This window comes from Mchenga conophoros, linkage group LG6, assembly GCF_057382185.1.
Source record: "Mchenga conophoros isolate Kocher_MC1m ecotype Shallow Benthic linkage group LG6, M_conophoros_male_GT1.1, whole genome shotgun sequence".
Classification (NCBI taxonomy): Eukaryota; Metazoa; Chordata; class Actinopteri; order Cichliformes; family Cichlidae; genus Mchenga; species Mchenga conophoros.
This window is the reverse complement of record NC_140531.1, coordinates 4,499,896-4,512,453: the sequence shown is the minus strand read 5'-3', so window position 1 is coordinate 4,512,453 and position 12,558 is coordinate 4,499,896. Positions and strand designations below refer to the sequence as shown.

At 37.4% G+C, this 12,558-nt stretch overlaps 1 protein-coding gene and 1 long non-coding RNA gene across 2 annotated transcripts; one reads left to right on the top strand and one right to left on the bottom strand.

Moving 5' to 3' along the window:
• Positions 1-1,384: 1,384 nt before the first annotated feature.
• On the top strand, positions 1,385-8,387 carry LOC146571904 (uncharacterized). Its single transcript, XM_085278424.1, has 8 exons — positions 1,385-1,614; positions 1,803-1,865; positions 2,462-2,887; positions 3,089-3,149; positions 6,758-6,881; positions 7,418-7,513; positions 7,742-8,034; positions 8,314-8,387. The coding sequence occupies exons 1-8, from the start codon at positions 1,513-1,515 to the stop codon at positions 8,385-8,387; spliced, it is 1,239 nt and encodes a 412-aa protein (XP_085134550.1). The 5' UTR covers positions 1,385-1,512.
• Positions 8,388-10,260: 1,873 nt separating this feature from the next.
• Positions 10,261-10,992, bottom strand: LOC146571903 (uncharacterized). The gene is made up of 3 exons (XR_014892885.1): positions 10,963-10,992; positions 10,712-10,774; positions 10,261-10,390 (listed from the first exon to the last, which is right to left on the bottom strand). It is a non-coding gene; the product is annotated as an uncharacterized LOC146571903 (long non-coding RNA).
• Positions 10,993-12,558: the final 1,566 nt, after the last annotated feature.

Sequence of the window (12,558 nt, the reverse complement as noted above, 5' to 3'; positions counted from 1 at the left end):
GTGATATGACCATATAGGAAACAAATCAGATCAGATCATTTAGCCATTTATTTTTAGATCAAAATGACAAGATTAACACAGTAAAACAGGTCTCTTTCTTAAACAGAAGCCTGTCATACTTAACTTTTGAGAATATAAGTAAATCTTTCTTTAAAAGAACTCTGTCCTGCTTAACTTAAAATTATATAAATTAATAGAAAACAATAGAACGCAAAATATTCTTGTAACAGTGCACATATAGTGCATTTAGTACAATTGGCTTCAGTTGAGGTATTATTTCAGCTTTTCTAATGCTAATCAGCTGCTCCTGTTTGTAAACCCACTTGTTCCCATGATTACGCATCTTAACTCATCATCATTATTCATCTATGTATTACTTTTATGTATTAGTGATCTATTTGTTGTAATCATCTATCCTTGCAGTTGTTTATTACACAAAATAAATTATATTATCACACTTCTGGCCACATAGCGCTGATATTCACTGCACATGCCCATATTAACCTTAACCAGAGGGTTTAAAAAAAACAAACCAATGTTTACATACCATATCTGCTTCTGCCGTGGCCTGGTGGACAAAAAATTGGTTAAGGGTTCCCCGAGCTTTCACGCCCCTCATGTTCTTCATGTGCCCACCATTAGAAGCATGCCTATGGAAAAAGTGCGCCGGCACACAGTGCAGTGCGCTTTATAGGTGTTATTGTGCATTTTTCCAGCCAGGTGTTTTCCTTTTCCCATTCCTCCCTGTACTTTTGCAGCCTCTTTTTTTTCTTTCTTTCTCTGAGCGAACAAACATTGCTGCTCTAATGCTGGGCTTACACTGTGCGATTTTTGGCCCATTTTGAGCCAATTTTTGAGTCGTGCGACCGTTTTGGCGATCGGCCCGATTTTGGCCTTCGTGCGTCGTGCATCGTATACAGGGAGTGCAGAATTATTAGGCAAATGTATGGGGCGCCGTTTGTAAACTGAAACATGCCGAAATTAACAGCAACATTTTTCCACATTTAGCTCTAAATCTTACAAAAACATGTTTTTTCGAGTCATTTTTTTACAACATTTAGTAAAATATTTGTAACTTTTCATATTTAAAACAGGATTTTAAATGTTAAATCTAAATGCTAAATGTTAAATGTAAATATTATATTTAAATCGAAATGTTAAATGTTAAATCTAAATGTTATATATAAATCTAAATGTTAAATGTTAAATCTAAATGTTATATATAAATCTAAATGTTAAATGTTAAATCTAAATGTTAAATCTAAATGTTAAATGTTAAATCTAAATGTTATATATAAATCTAAATGTTAAATGTTAAATCTAAATGTTACGGGAAACTAAATATTTAGCTAATATGCAAATTTATTGTACGGGTCAACGGAAATACCAAAATAAAAGCTTCAAGAAAACCTCCCGCGCTAAAGTGTGCTGGTCGTGGTCAGGTTCTGTGTTTGCGCTCCTCTCACGGTCACTTTTGACTGCCATGAGCTGCTTCGACTATTCCCTACCAGCATGTCCAGCGATTTAGCTGAAAACATTGGAAGAGCCGTTTTGTCGGCCATCCAACGATTCAGCGGTAATGCACCCTCGACCTCACAAACGCCGCAGCACTTGGTAAGTTTATTGTATAGCATTTTGGACGGGTTGATAGCAGTGTTAGCAAAATTAGCAAAGCTAAATTACTTAGCTAGTCCTCAATTATTTCATTTGGTAGGCAGCAGACAGAGATCGAACATCATACAACTCTATTTATTTATTTGGTAGGTAGGTAACAGTCGTTCTTGATGTAAATGTTTCCTTAGGAATCCAGCAATGCACCTGGACCAAGTAGACCTGCTGTCTCCACTGGGATACCATACCGCTCGGTAGGCCTTCTTACACATATCATTTAATTTATTTATCATGAAATTTCCCCTTGTGGGACTAATAAAGGTATGTTATCTTATCTTTGCTGACCGATTTTGATATACAATCAGGTTCATAAATATTTGGATACAGACACATTTTCTAATGTTGCTTCTGTACATTACCAGAATGAATTAAAAATGAAACTACTCCAATGCAGTTGAAGTGCAGACTTTAAGTTTTAATTCAGTGGGTTGGACTAAATGAATGCATAAAAATGTGAGGGGGAAAAATTAATTTGTAAACACAATCCTATCATTTCAGAGGCTCTAAGGTAATTAGACAAATTAAATAACTGAAAATAAAATGATCATTTCTATTACTTTATTCAAAACCCTTTGTTGGCAATGACAGCCTGAAGTCTTGAAGTCATGGACACCACCAGATGCTGGCATTCCTCCTTCAGTTTTCTGTGTAATGGGTAGACAATAGTAAGATGGTCTGAGTCTACAGTTTTTTGTTTTGTTTTGTTTTTTAATGAACAGATAACAGAAACCTTATGGATGTATTGTAATGCATAGGTGTCTATCTGTATCTGTGTTTGAATTCATTTCAGGTTCCTCTTCCATCAGTTCCTCAAGCTCATGCTACGCGCTCACATTTTGTGAGAAAAAACAAGACCTGCAAACACTATACAAAAGATGTTGTGTGCTTGCCCTTGTCTTCAGCATCAACGTTTCTCATACCGAGAGGAGATTCACAAGCAAAACTAGCACAAGATGGCCTTATTGGGAAGATCTCCTTTACATCTGACTGGTCTGAAGCACAACTTAGAGAAGAAATCGCAGCAATCTTCAGAAGAACGTTTGCACTGTCAACTAGCCAGACATTCCCTTTTGAGTATTTGAGTACAATTAGAGGATGTAAACGACTAATGAAACCAAATGTTTTTAGCAGTTTTCTTTGGGGTGGCCAAGAAGTTGGCTCGATTTGTTCCACCACCTGCCTCTATATAATGGCAGGGATACAAACACCTGCACAGGTAAACATTTTATATTGCAGTGCAGAAATATTTATTGTCTAAAAAGTGAGTCTGTTCCCTTAACGTAATTTTCTTAATTAATTAATATTGCACTTTTAGCAGGTGTAAACAGTTTTTAGTGCAGCCATGTGTCTCTGTGTTACCAGTGATTTGGTGCAACTGTATTTGATTTTATGTAGAACATGCTTTCTTTTCCCTCAGGAGGAACCAGAAGAGCTGTCTGACAGTGACTTTGAAAGTCCAGTCTGCCGGAGAAGACGAGGTATGTGACGTGAATGAAAACCTAGTGAGGTTCTAAGCTCAATGACCAGTTAGATTTTGTTACTGCAGTGCGTAATAATTCCTGGGGGGTTTGTTTGATGAGAGCATCATTAATTTGTCCGATTGGGGCGATCGTGGCTCAAGAGTTGGGAGTTTGCCTTGTAATCGGAAGGTTGCCGGTTCGAGCCCCGGCTCGGACAGTCTCGGTCGTTGTGTCCTTGGGCAAGACACTTCACCTACTGCCTACTGGTGTTGGCCAGAAGGGCCGATGGCGCGATATGGCAGTTTCGCTTCTGTCAGTCCTCCCCAGGGCAGCTGTGGCTACAACTGTAGCTTGCCTCCACCAGTGTGTGAATGTGTGTGTGAATGGGTGGATGACTGGGTGTGTAAAGCGCTTTGGGGTCCTTAGGGGGGACTAGTAAAAGCGCTAGAGAATTGCGAGAAAGCAAATTGTTGGTTAAGGTTTTTAAGGAAGCAGCACTTCGTGATTTATACAGGCACTTGCATCCACATACCGTCCATTACACTAGATTCGATTCGTTAACTAAAACAAGGATTGATAGATTCTACATATCACATAATGTTCAAGGTCTGAAATATGACACTCTTTTAACAGACTTTTCTGATCATATGGTGGTTATGGCAACAGTATCTTGTTGTCCCCATGAATTTTTGAACTATTGGAAATTGAATACATCCTTGTTAGCAGACGAGTTGCTTGTGTCCGAAGTTAAATCTGAAATTAAGAAAATATGACATCTTAAGATTTTTACTACTTCTTTCTCGGAACTTTGGGAGCTTCTTAAACGATGTATGTGTCAATTTTTTTAATTTAAAGCGAGAGAATTAAACCATGCAAAGAATGTAAAATATAATGAAGATGTGAGTAGATATATATATTTAAGAAATAAGAAGGAGAAGGAGGAGGAAAATCAAATGATGTCTCTTAAAGAGGACATTGATCGGGTCAATAGAGAAGTTTTATTTAATATGTTGCGACATACTGACTTTCACGGGAACAGTGATTATATGATTCTTAATAATCAAAAGAAAAGTCGGAATGATTTTATTGCCTCAATTAAGGATAAACATGGAAAGTCAGTTTTTAAAGAAGAGGGGAAAAGACAAGTAATTAGAGATTATTGTTCGGAGATGTTTTCATCCATAGTTACAAACAGCGACGCTATTAACAATTTTTTGAGTGAGGTTGAACCATTAGATTCTGTCATTTATGAAACTTTGATTGGAAAAATTAAAAGAGAGGAAGTAGAGTCAGTAATTAACCAACTTAGTACCGATAAAACACCTGGTCTGGATGGACTCCCCTCTGAATTTTACAAAATTGTGAGTAAAGAACTGTCTGAATTGTTAACTCAGTATTTTAATGAAGGAATAGAAAGAGAAACAATGGGTAAATCGTTTTATGAAGGAGTTATGTGTTTATTATATAAGAAAGGTGATAGAGAAGATATTAACAATTATAGGCAACTGACAATAATGAATGTAGATTATAAGATTTTTGCTAAAATAATTATGTCTAGACTAGAAGATGTATTAGATATTATCATTGAAAAAGAACAAACATGCGCAATTAAGGGATGATTGATGTGGGATAACTTAAGTTTCCCACTCCTATTTATGGAAAGTAATGAAAGCTTATAATTTCCCGGACCAATTTATTTCTATTATTCAATTGATGTATAAAAAGTCCTTAGTGCGAGTTAAGGTAAATGGAAAGCTCTCATCCCCTTTTAGCGCTGAGTGCGGGGTTAAACAAGGATGTCCTTTGAGTGCTGCGTTATATAAGATAAGATAAGATAAGATAAGATAACCTTTATTAGTCCCACACGTGGGAAATTTGTTTTGTCACAGCAGGAGTGGACAGTGCAAAAGTTATGAGGCAAAAATTAGAATATATGTCCTTGCCATTAACCCCTTACTGAAAAGGATCAATGATGACAAACTGATTAAGGGATACGTCCTTGACAAATCCCATAAAATCGCAGCTTTGGCGTATGCAGATGACGTGACTGTGATAATCAGAAACCAAAATGAACTGTCTTCAGTTATGGAGATATTACACCACTACGAACAGGCATCAGGTGCCAAGCTGAACCAAGACAAAACTGAAGGGGTGTGGCTTGGACATCCGACCAGACAACCTAAAATGACGATCTCTCTTTGTAGGGAGATTAAAATTTTGGGTATATGGATTGATAATACTGACTCTAGTTTACTAAAGTGGAATAAGAAAGAAAATGAAATTAAAATGGAAATTATGAAATGGGAAAATAAAGATACAAATTATAAAACGCGTATTAATATTGTAAAAACACACATAATTTCAAAACTTCTTTTCCTTGACACAATTTTTCCTCCTCCGAGAACAACTGTAATGAAAATAAGTAAGATGTGCATTAAATTTATCTGGGGATCCAATCGAGAAGTGACTAAGAGAAAATTTATGTACAAGAGTAGGAAGCACGGGGGTTTGGGAGTCCCAGACTTAGAGATTGTTTTGCGAATTCCTTTTATTAAAATTATTCAAAGCGCAATTTCTCGGGGTGCCCCGTGGGTTCGAGGGAAGGAGCAATTGTGGCAAAAGAAAAGAGGCAGGGCCAGAGCGGGCGTTCCATACCACAGACTTATGTTTGGTGACTTATCAAGTCAATGGGAACAATATAGTTTAAATATTCTCCAAGATAATACGAAAAATATCTATAAAAAAATTAATGGAATCAAAAATGAAGGTTTAATTCAATACAAGTATGCAAATGAAGATGAAAACCTTTCAATAGTTAAAAATATACATGACAAATTATTATCTGAAAACATGAGAGACGTGGTATGGCTCATCTCGCTCGGGCGGCTCCCTGTGAGAGCAGTGGTACAATGGAGTTGTTTTGTTACCACCATGAAATGTCCTATGACAGACTGTGATGAAGATGAGACCCTAGAACATCTTCTATTGGATTGTTATAGGACAACTGAGATAAGACAGAAGATGACAGAGATTGGCTATGACGTTGATGTTAATATCAAAGCAGTTAAATATGGTTTGTTTAAAGAAAAAATGGGTGAAGACAAAAGGAGACTCTTTTGGTTAGTAATGTGTGTAATAAACACACATATTTGGAAAACCCGTGCCAAAGGAGTACTTGAACAAAAGATGATAAGTAGTGATGTGCTGAGTAAACATATCATTACAGATCTGCGGAGAAGACGAACAATGGACCTGAAACTTGGGAAAGTTTTCCCCTGGAACGAATTGAAACTGTAAATTTTGTGAGCGTTGTGTGGACTCAGATGCTAGACTTTCCTCCTTGTTTCTCCTTTTTTGTATGTGTTCATGGTTTTGTATATGTAATTGTATGTGTATGTACATTTTATATGTAAATTTGTTTACTTTAAATAAAGATTTTAAAAAAAATAAATAAAAGCGCTATACAAAAACAGGCCATTCACCATTTTAACGTTTACGGATTATCACAGGTGATTAAAGCCAAGGAGGAATTTGTGCCCAACTTTCACTTGAACTAATATAAGGATATATAAAGGCTCTGTTAACATTATGAAGCAAGTCATGCTGACCTTCTTTCCTTTGTTCAGTGCATCATGCGTTGTCTACAACACCAGGTGAAAGTGAGGCCAAGCATCAGGAAACAGAGAGCTGCATTCAAGAGAGTGAAAATGAGGGACAGCAGATGTTTCCATATAATGTGGCAGAATTTGTGTAAGCTGTTGTCTAGGGGTTAAAGAAATCCTTCATTTTAGATGTTGTTTAGGACAGCGGTCCCCAACCTTTTTTGCGCCACGGACTGGTTTATGCCCGACAAAATTTTCATGCACCAGCCTTTAAGGTGTCGCGGATAAATAAAACAAAATAAAACTAGTACCTGTACCGATAAAAAGAAGATTTATTCATAACACACATGAAAAGACCAAGGAAAACAGAGTTAACGATAACAAAATAACACTGAAAACCGATAAAAACCCTGAAAACTATACATTTCACACCTGAGCCTCAACTCTCGCGGCCCGGTACCAAACGACTCACGGACCGGTACCGGTCCGAGGCCCAGGGGTTGGGGACCGCTGGTTTAGGATATTGTTTTGATGCAGGTTTCCAATTTGCATGTTTGGGGTTTTTTTTGCTGAATGACTGCAACTTAAGGATTTACATTTAATTTTTTTTTTTTAATGATGTAGTGTTAGAAATTCTTCAAGGCTGACAGGTTTTATGATTTCTAATATCTCTTATCTACTTAGCCCTATTTTTCTGGAGGAAGATGAAGCTCTTGAAGAGGCAATTCAGCATAGCCTCCTAGAAGAGTCTGATAAACAAAGTGAAGTTCATATTTCAAGGTAAGATTTGAAAGTAACCTTTGATAATTGAATATCTTATTTGCATCTTTACTTGCATCATTTTTTTTGCAGTTACACAATTACAAAGGTAATTGCTCATTTCTGACTAATTTAATATGGACTATCACAACATAGTTATCTATTGTAACTCTGTGCACTTGAGTGAAATGTACAGCAAATTTCCATTTTTCCCCGAGATCTGTTTGTCATTGTCCCATTTTTATATAGGTCTTTTAAGAAACTCAGCAAAGAAGAAATTGAAGGTCTTCTTAGAGCTCATAGTGAGAAAGTCATTACACCAGGAACAAGACAACTCCATATCAGTCGAACCAATGTGTGGTCAACTGCTTTGCGTCAGTTCAAGAGACCCAAGTTTGCAGAAAGCTGTGAGATGCTTTATGTCACATTTGCAAGCGATGAACATGATACAGAGGAAGATGCTGCTGACCTTGGGGGGCCAAGGCGGGAGTTTTTCCGTTTACTGGTGAAGGCCATCTTTCAGGAGAGTGGTGCTTTTGAAGGTAATATGATTTCATAGATAAACTAACTTACTTACTCAAGGCATAAAGGCTTGTTGACGACACTCGTTTTTATAATGTTACAAACGCAACAACCACCTGATCTGAACATTGTTTGACAGAACATTAACAAGTTAATAAATGACTACAGATAATAAATCTGTTACGTTCTGTGTGTCTGAAACAGTAAAAAAAAAAAAAGTAATACATTTTTATCTGTCAATCTCAAGATATCAGTTGGGGTCTGTACAGAATATACTTTTTTTGTGTGTTATTTTTCAGCTACACCAAATGGATGCACACTGAAATTTAACATCCTACACTTGCCACCGGGAGCAGCAAGATTCCAGCCATAGGTTTTCAACCAGCTCCTAAAATAACATTCATTCACGATGAAAGCAAACATCTCCCGATTGCACACACGTGCAAATGAGCTTCAGCTTTTTGTGAATGAAACAACAATGGCTGATGATGATGCTTTTCATTACTGCTTCTTAGTAGCACTCATGAATGGAGCTTTATTCAGCACCATCTAAACATGTTCCAAAAAAGTGAAATTAAAATGGTGGGTTTGTTAACTCTAATCCTGTTCATTAATTGTAGTTTCAAGTAACTTTGCTTCATACAAGAAAGTTGAAATCAATTCTGACTGCATTTAATGTTGAAATGTAATAATTTTCAAAGCTTCAATAGATTTATAAAAATGCTAACTCTGTATTTTCAACGACAAATCAATAAAGTCACTGGTGTAATACAATTAATAATTTTATTAAGCTTTTTCTTTTTTAAACAAGGACATTTCAAAACAGTTTATGCACAGAGTATACTAAACATGCTTTGTAGAACAGGCTAGGATTACTTAGACATCTAACAGCAACATTTATTAAGACTATTGCAACTTTACAATGATTAAAACAATACTGTAGATAATCTTGTGAATTGGTTTAAAGACTGACTGTTCCGTGTTGATAAATTTCACTGTTATACTGTATTACACTGTTACAGTGTGAATTTGATCTTTACTGCAATCTGAATAACTGGTTTTACCCATAAACTAAAAGTGGTTGTAGCCTTCTGAATAGCCTATGAGTCACTGTCAGTCATTAACTCTGAGTCCTTATGTGGCAGGAGGCATCACTGCTAGAGGGGAGGGGCTTCTGCAGTAGTACAAAAACTGCATTTGCTGTACAGCATTTAAGAATACTAAGTGTCATCACTCTTTAGAACATCGCTGGTATCCTGTGGTTGAGGTCACACATTTACAAGTTTGTTAAAAATATACTGCTGTGTTCGCTGAAACAATGTTTTACCATTATTGTTGTCTTCTTCAAAAGGGTGAATGCTTGTATATAGCTCTTGTAAATCACTGTCATTTAATGGGACAAACCTACTTTCAGAGTTTGACAAGGAGGGTATGGAGACCTCTGCTGTAGAAAGTTCTGGGTTGTGACGATGAGACACATGAGTTCCGCAGGCAAAAAGCTGGATGGGAGTTCTATTACCTTCAGTGGAAATAGAGTGATTGTTATATCCAGCTTTGAATTCCTTCAAAGTGCGGTTGATTCGTGGTAGAAACACATAATGAAGGGAAAATAGGTCTGTTGCATTTTCTAAGTCTAGGATACCAAGTGATTCCAATTCATAAAATATAGGTGCCTAAATGTGGCTACAGTTGTTGTTTAAGTCTCAGTTGAAACGCTCAACCCTCTGGTTGTGCACAGAACTTCCCATTAAGACAGAGCTTTCACCCCTGCTTGCTCGCATGTCCTCCCAAATCTGAGCATTCTCTCCTCCATGATCAGTCCTGATATGCAGGGGTCTGCCAAATTGTCCAACAGCTGCAGTAAAGAGGGCTTTCACAGTCTCAGCTCGATTATTGCTGGAGCACTGAAGAAACATCAACATCCTGCTGTATCCATCTATTGCACCATGAACAACAAACTTCCAACGAATCAGTTTGTGATTTCCATCTATGTGCCATATGAAATTTGGATGAGGCACAGAATATACTCGCCGAGCAACTGCAGTTCTCGGCAAGTATGGATAGAACACCAGCCGAGTCCACCCTCCGCAGTGACTCTCTTACGCGCCATCTTTGAACCACTATGTTTTTGGAACGCAGATGACCCATCAGCATCACTCCTCCAACATTTGGATGTTCAGTTTTTATCTGGGACACTATCTGATCTAACTCATGGTCACTGAATTTTGACTCTGAGATATTGTAGTCTTGCAGTAACTTATACAGAGTGGGCCTGGAGATGGAAAGGATAGATGCAGCTTCAGTAAAAGATGTTTTCAGGGAAAGAACATTTTCCAATTCCTCTTTGGAAATCTGAAGCCTTCCTTGGTAACCATCCTAGAACACGGCACAGAAAATCTCAATGAGCGCAATTGTACTGTGACAGATTAGCTAGAGAGTAATATTTTATCAATAGTTTTAAAATATGAAAGTGAGCAATCAAAAGACACTTCACAGCAAAAACAGTAATAAAATATGACGTACAACTTGTGAATGTTGTTGGTGGTGATGTGACACTGCTAGTGATGGACCCCTAAGAAGATGAAATGTATGTAGAATCAGAATCATTACTTTGACAGGATTTAATTTAAGGTCACATATTACACCAAAGAAAAAACAAAAATCAGTCAGCTAAATGATATGTGTAAGAAGGCCTACCGAGCAGTATGGTATCCCAGTGGAGACGGCAGGTCTACTTGGTCCAGGTGCATTGCTGGATTCCTAAGGAAACATTTACATCAAGAACGACTGTTACCTACCTACCAAATAAATAAATAGAGTTGTATGATGTTCGATCTCTGTCTGCTGCCTACCAAATGAAATAATTGAGGACTAGCTAAGTAATTTAGCTTTGCTAATTTTGCTAACACTGCTATCAACCCGTCCAAAATGCTATACAATAAACTTACCAAGTGCTGCGGCGTTTGTGAGGTCGAGGGTGCACTACTGCTGAATCGTTGGATGGCCGACAAAACGGCTCTTCCAATGTTTTCAGCTAAATCGCTGGACATGCTCGTAGGGAATAGTCGAAGCAGCTCATGGCAGTCAAAAGTGACCGTGAGAGGAGCGCAAACACAGAACCTGACCACGACCGGCACACTTTAGCGCGGGAGGTTTTCTTGAAGCTTTTATTTTGGTATTTCCGTTGACCCGTACAATAAATTTGCATATTAGCTAAATATTTAGTTTCCCGTAACATTTAGATTTAACATTTAACATTTAGATTTATATATAACATTTAGATTTAACATTTAACATTTAGATTTAACATTTAACATTTAGATTTAACATTTAACATTTAGATTTATATATAATATTTAGATTTAACATTTAACATTTAGATTTATATATAACATTTAGATTTAACATTTAACATTTAGATTTATATATAACATTTAGATTTATCATTTAACATTTAGATTTATATATAACATTTAGATTTAACATTTAAAATCCTGTTTTAAATATGAAAAGTTACAAATATTTTACCAAATGTTGTAAAAAATGACTCGAAAAAACATGTTTTTGTAAGATTTAGAGCTAAATATAGAAAAATGTTGCTGTTAATTTCGGCATGTTTCAGTTTACAAACGGCGCACCATACAAATGAGTATTTTGTCCACATCATCCTCTTCATGCATGTTGTCTTACTCCAAGCTGTATAGGCTCGAAAGCCTACTACCAGTTAAGCATATTAGGTGATGTGCATCTCTGTAATGAGAAGGGGTGTGGTCTAATGACATCAACACCCTATATCAGGTGTGCATAATTATTAGGCAACGTCCTTTCCTTTGGCAAAATGGGTCAAAAGAAGGACTTGACAGGCGCAGAAAAGTCAAAAATCATGCATTTCATGCAAAATAGTCAACAGGGTCGCAAGAAGCGTGTGGAAAAACCAAGGTGCAAAATAACTGCCCATGAACTGAGAAAAGTCAAGCGTGCAGCTGCCAAGATGCCACTTGCCACCAGTTTGGCCATATTTCAGAGCTGCAACATCACTGGAGTGCCCAAGAGCACAAGGTGTGCAATACTCAGAGACATGGCCAAGGTAAGAAAGGCTGAAAGACGACCACCACTGAACAAGACACACAAGCTGAAACGTCAAGACTGGGCCAAGAAATATCTCAAGACTGGTTTTTCTAAGGTTTTATGGACTGATGAAATGAGAGTGAGTCTTGATGGGCCAGATGGATGGGCCCGTGGCTGGATTGGTAAAGGGCAGAGAGCTCCAGTCCGACTCAGACGCCAGCAAGGTGGAGGTGGAGTACTGGTTTGGGCTGGTATCATCAAAGATGAGCTTGTGGGGCCTTTTCGGGTTGAGGATGGAGTCAAGCTCAACTCCCAGTCCTACTGCCAGTTTCTGGAAGATACCTTCTTCAAGCAGTGGTACAGGAAGAAGTCTGCATCCTTCAAGAAAAACATGATTTCCATGCATGACAATGCTCCATCACACGCGTCCAAGTACTCCACAGTGTGGCTGGCAAGAAAGGGTATAAAAGAAGAAA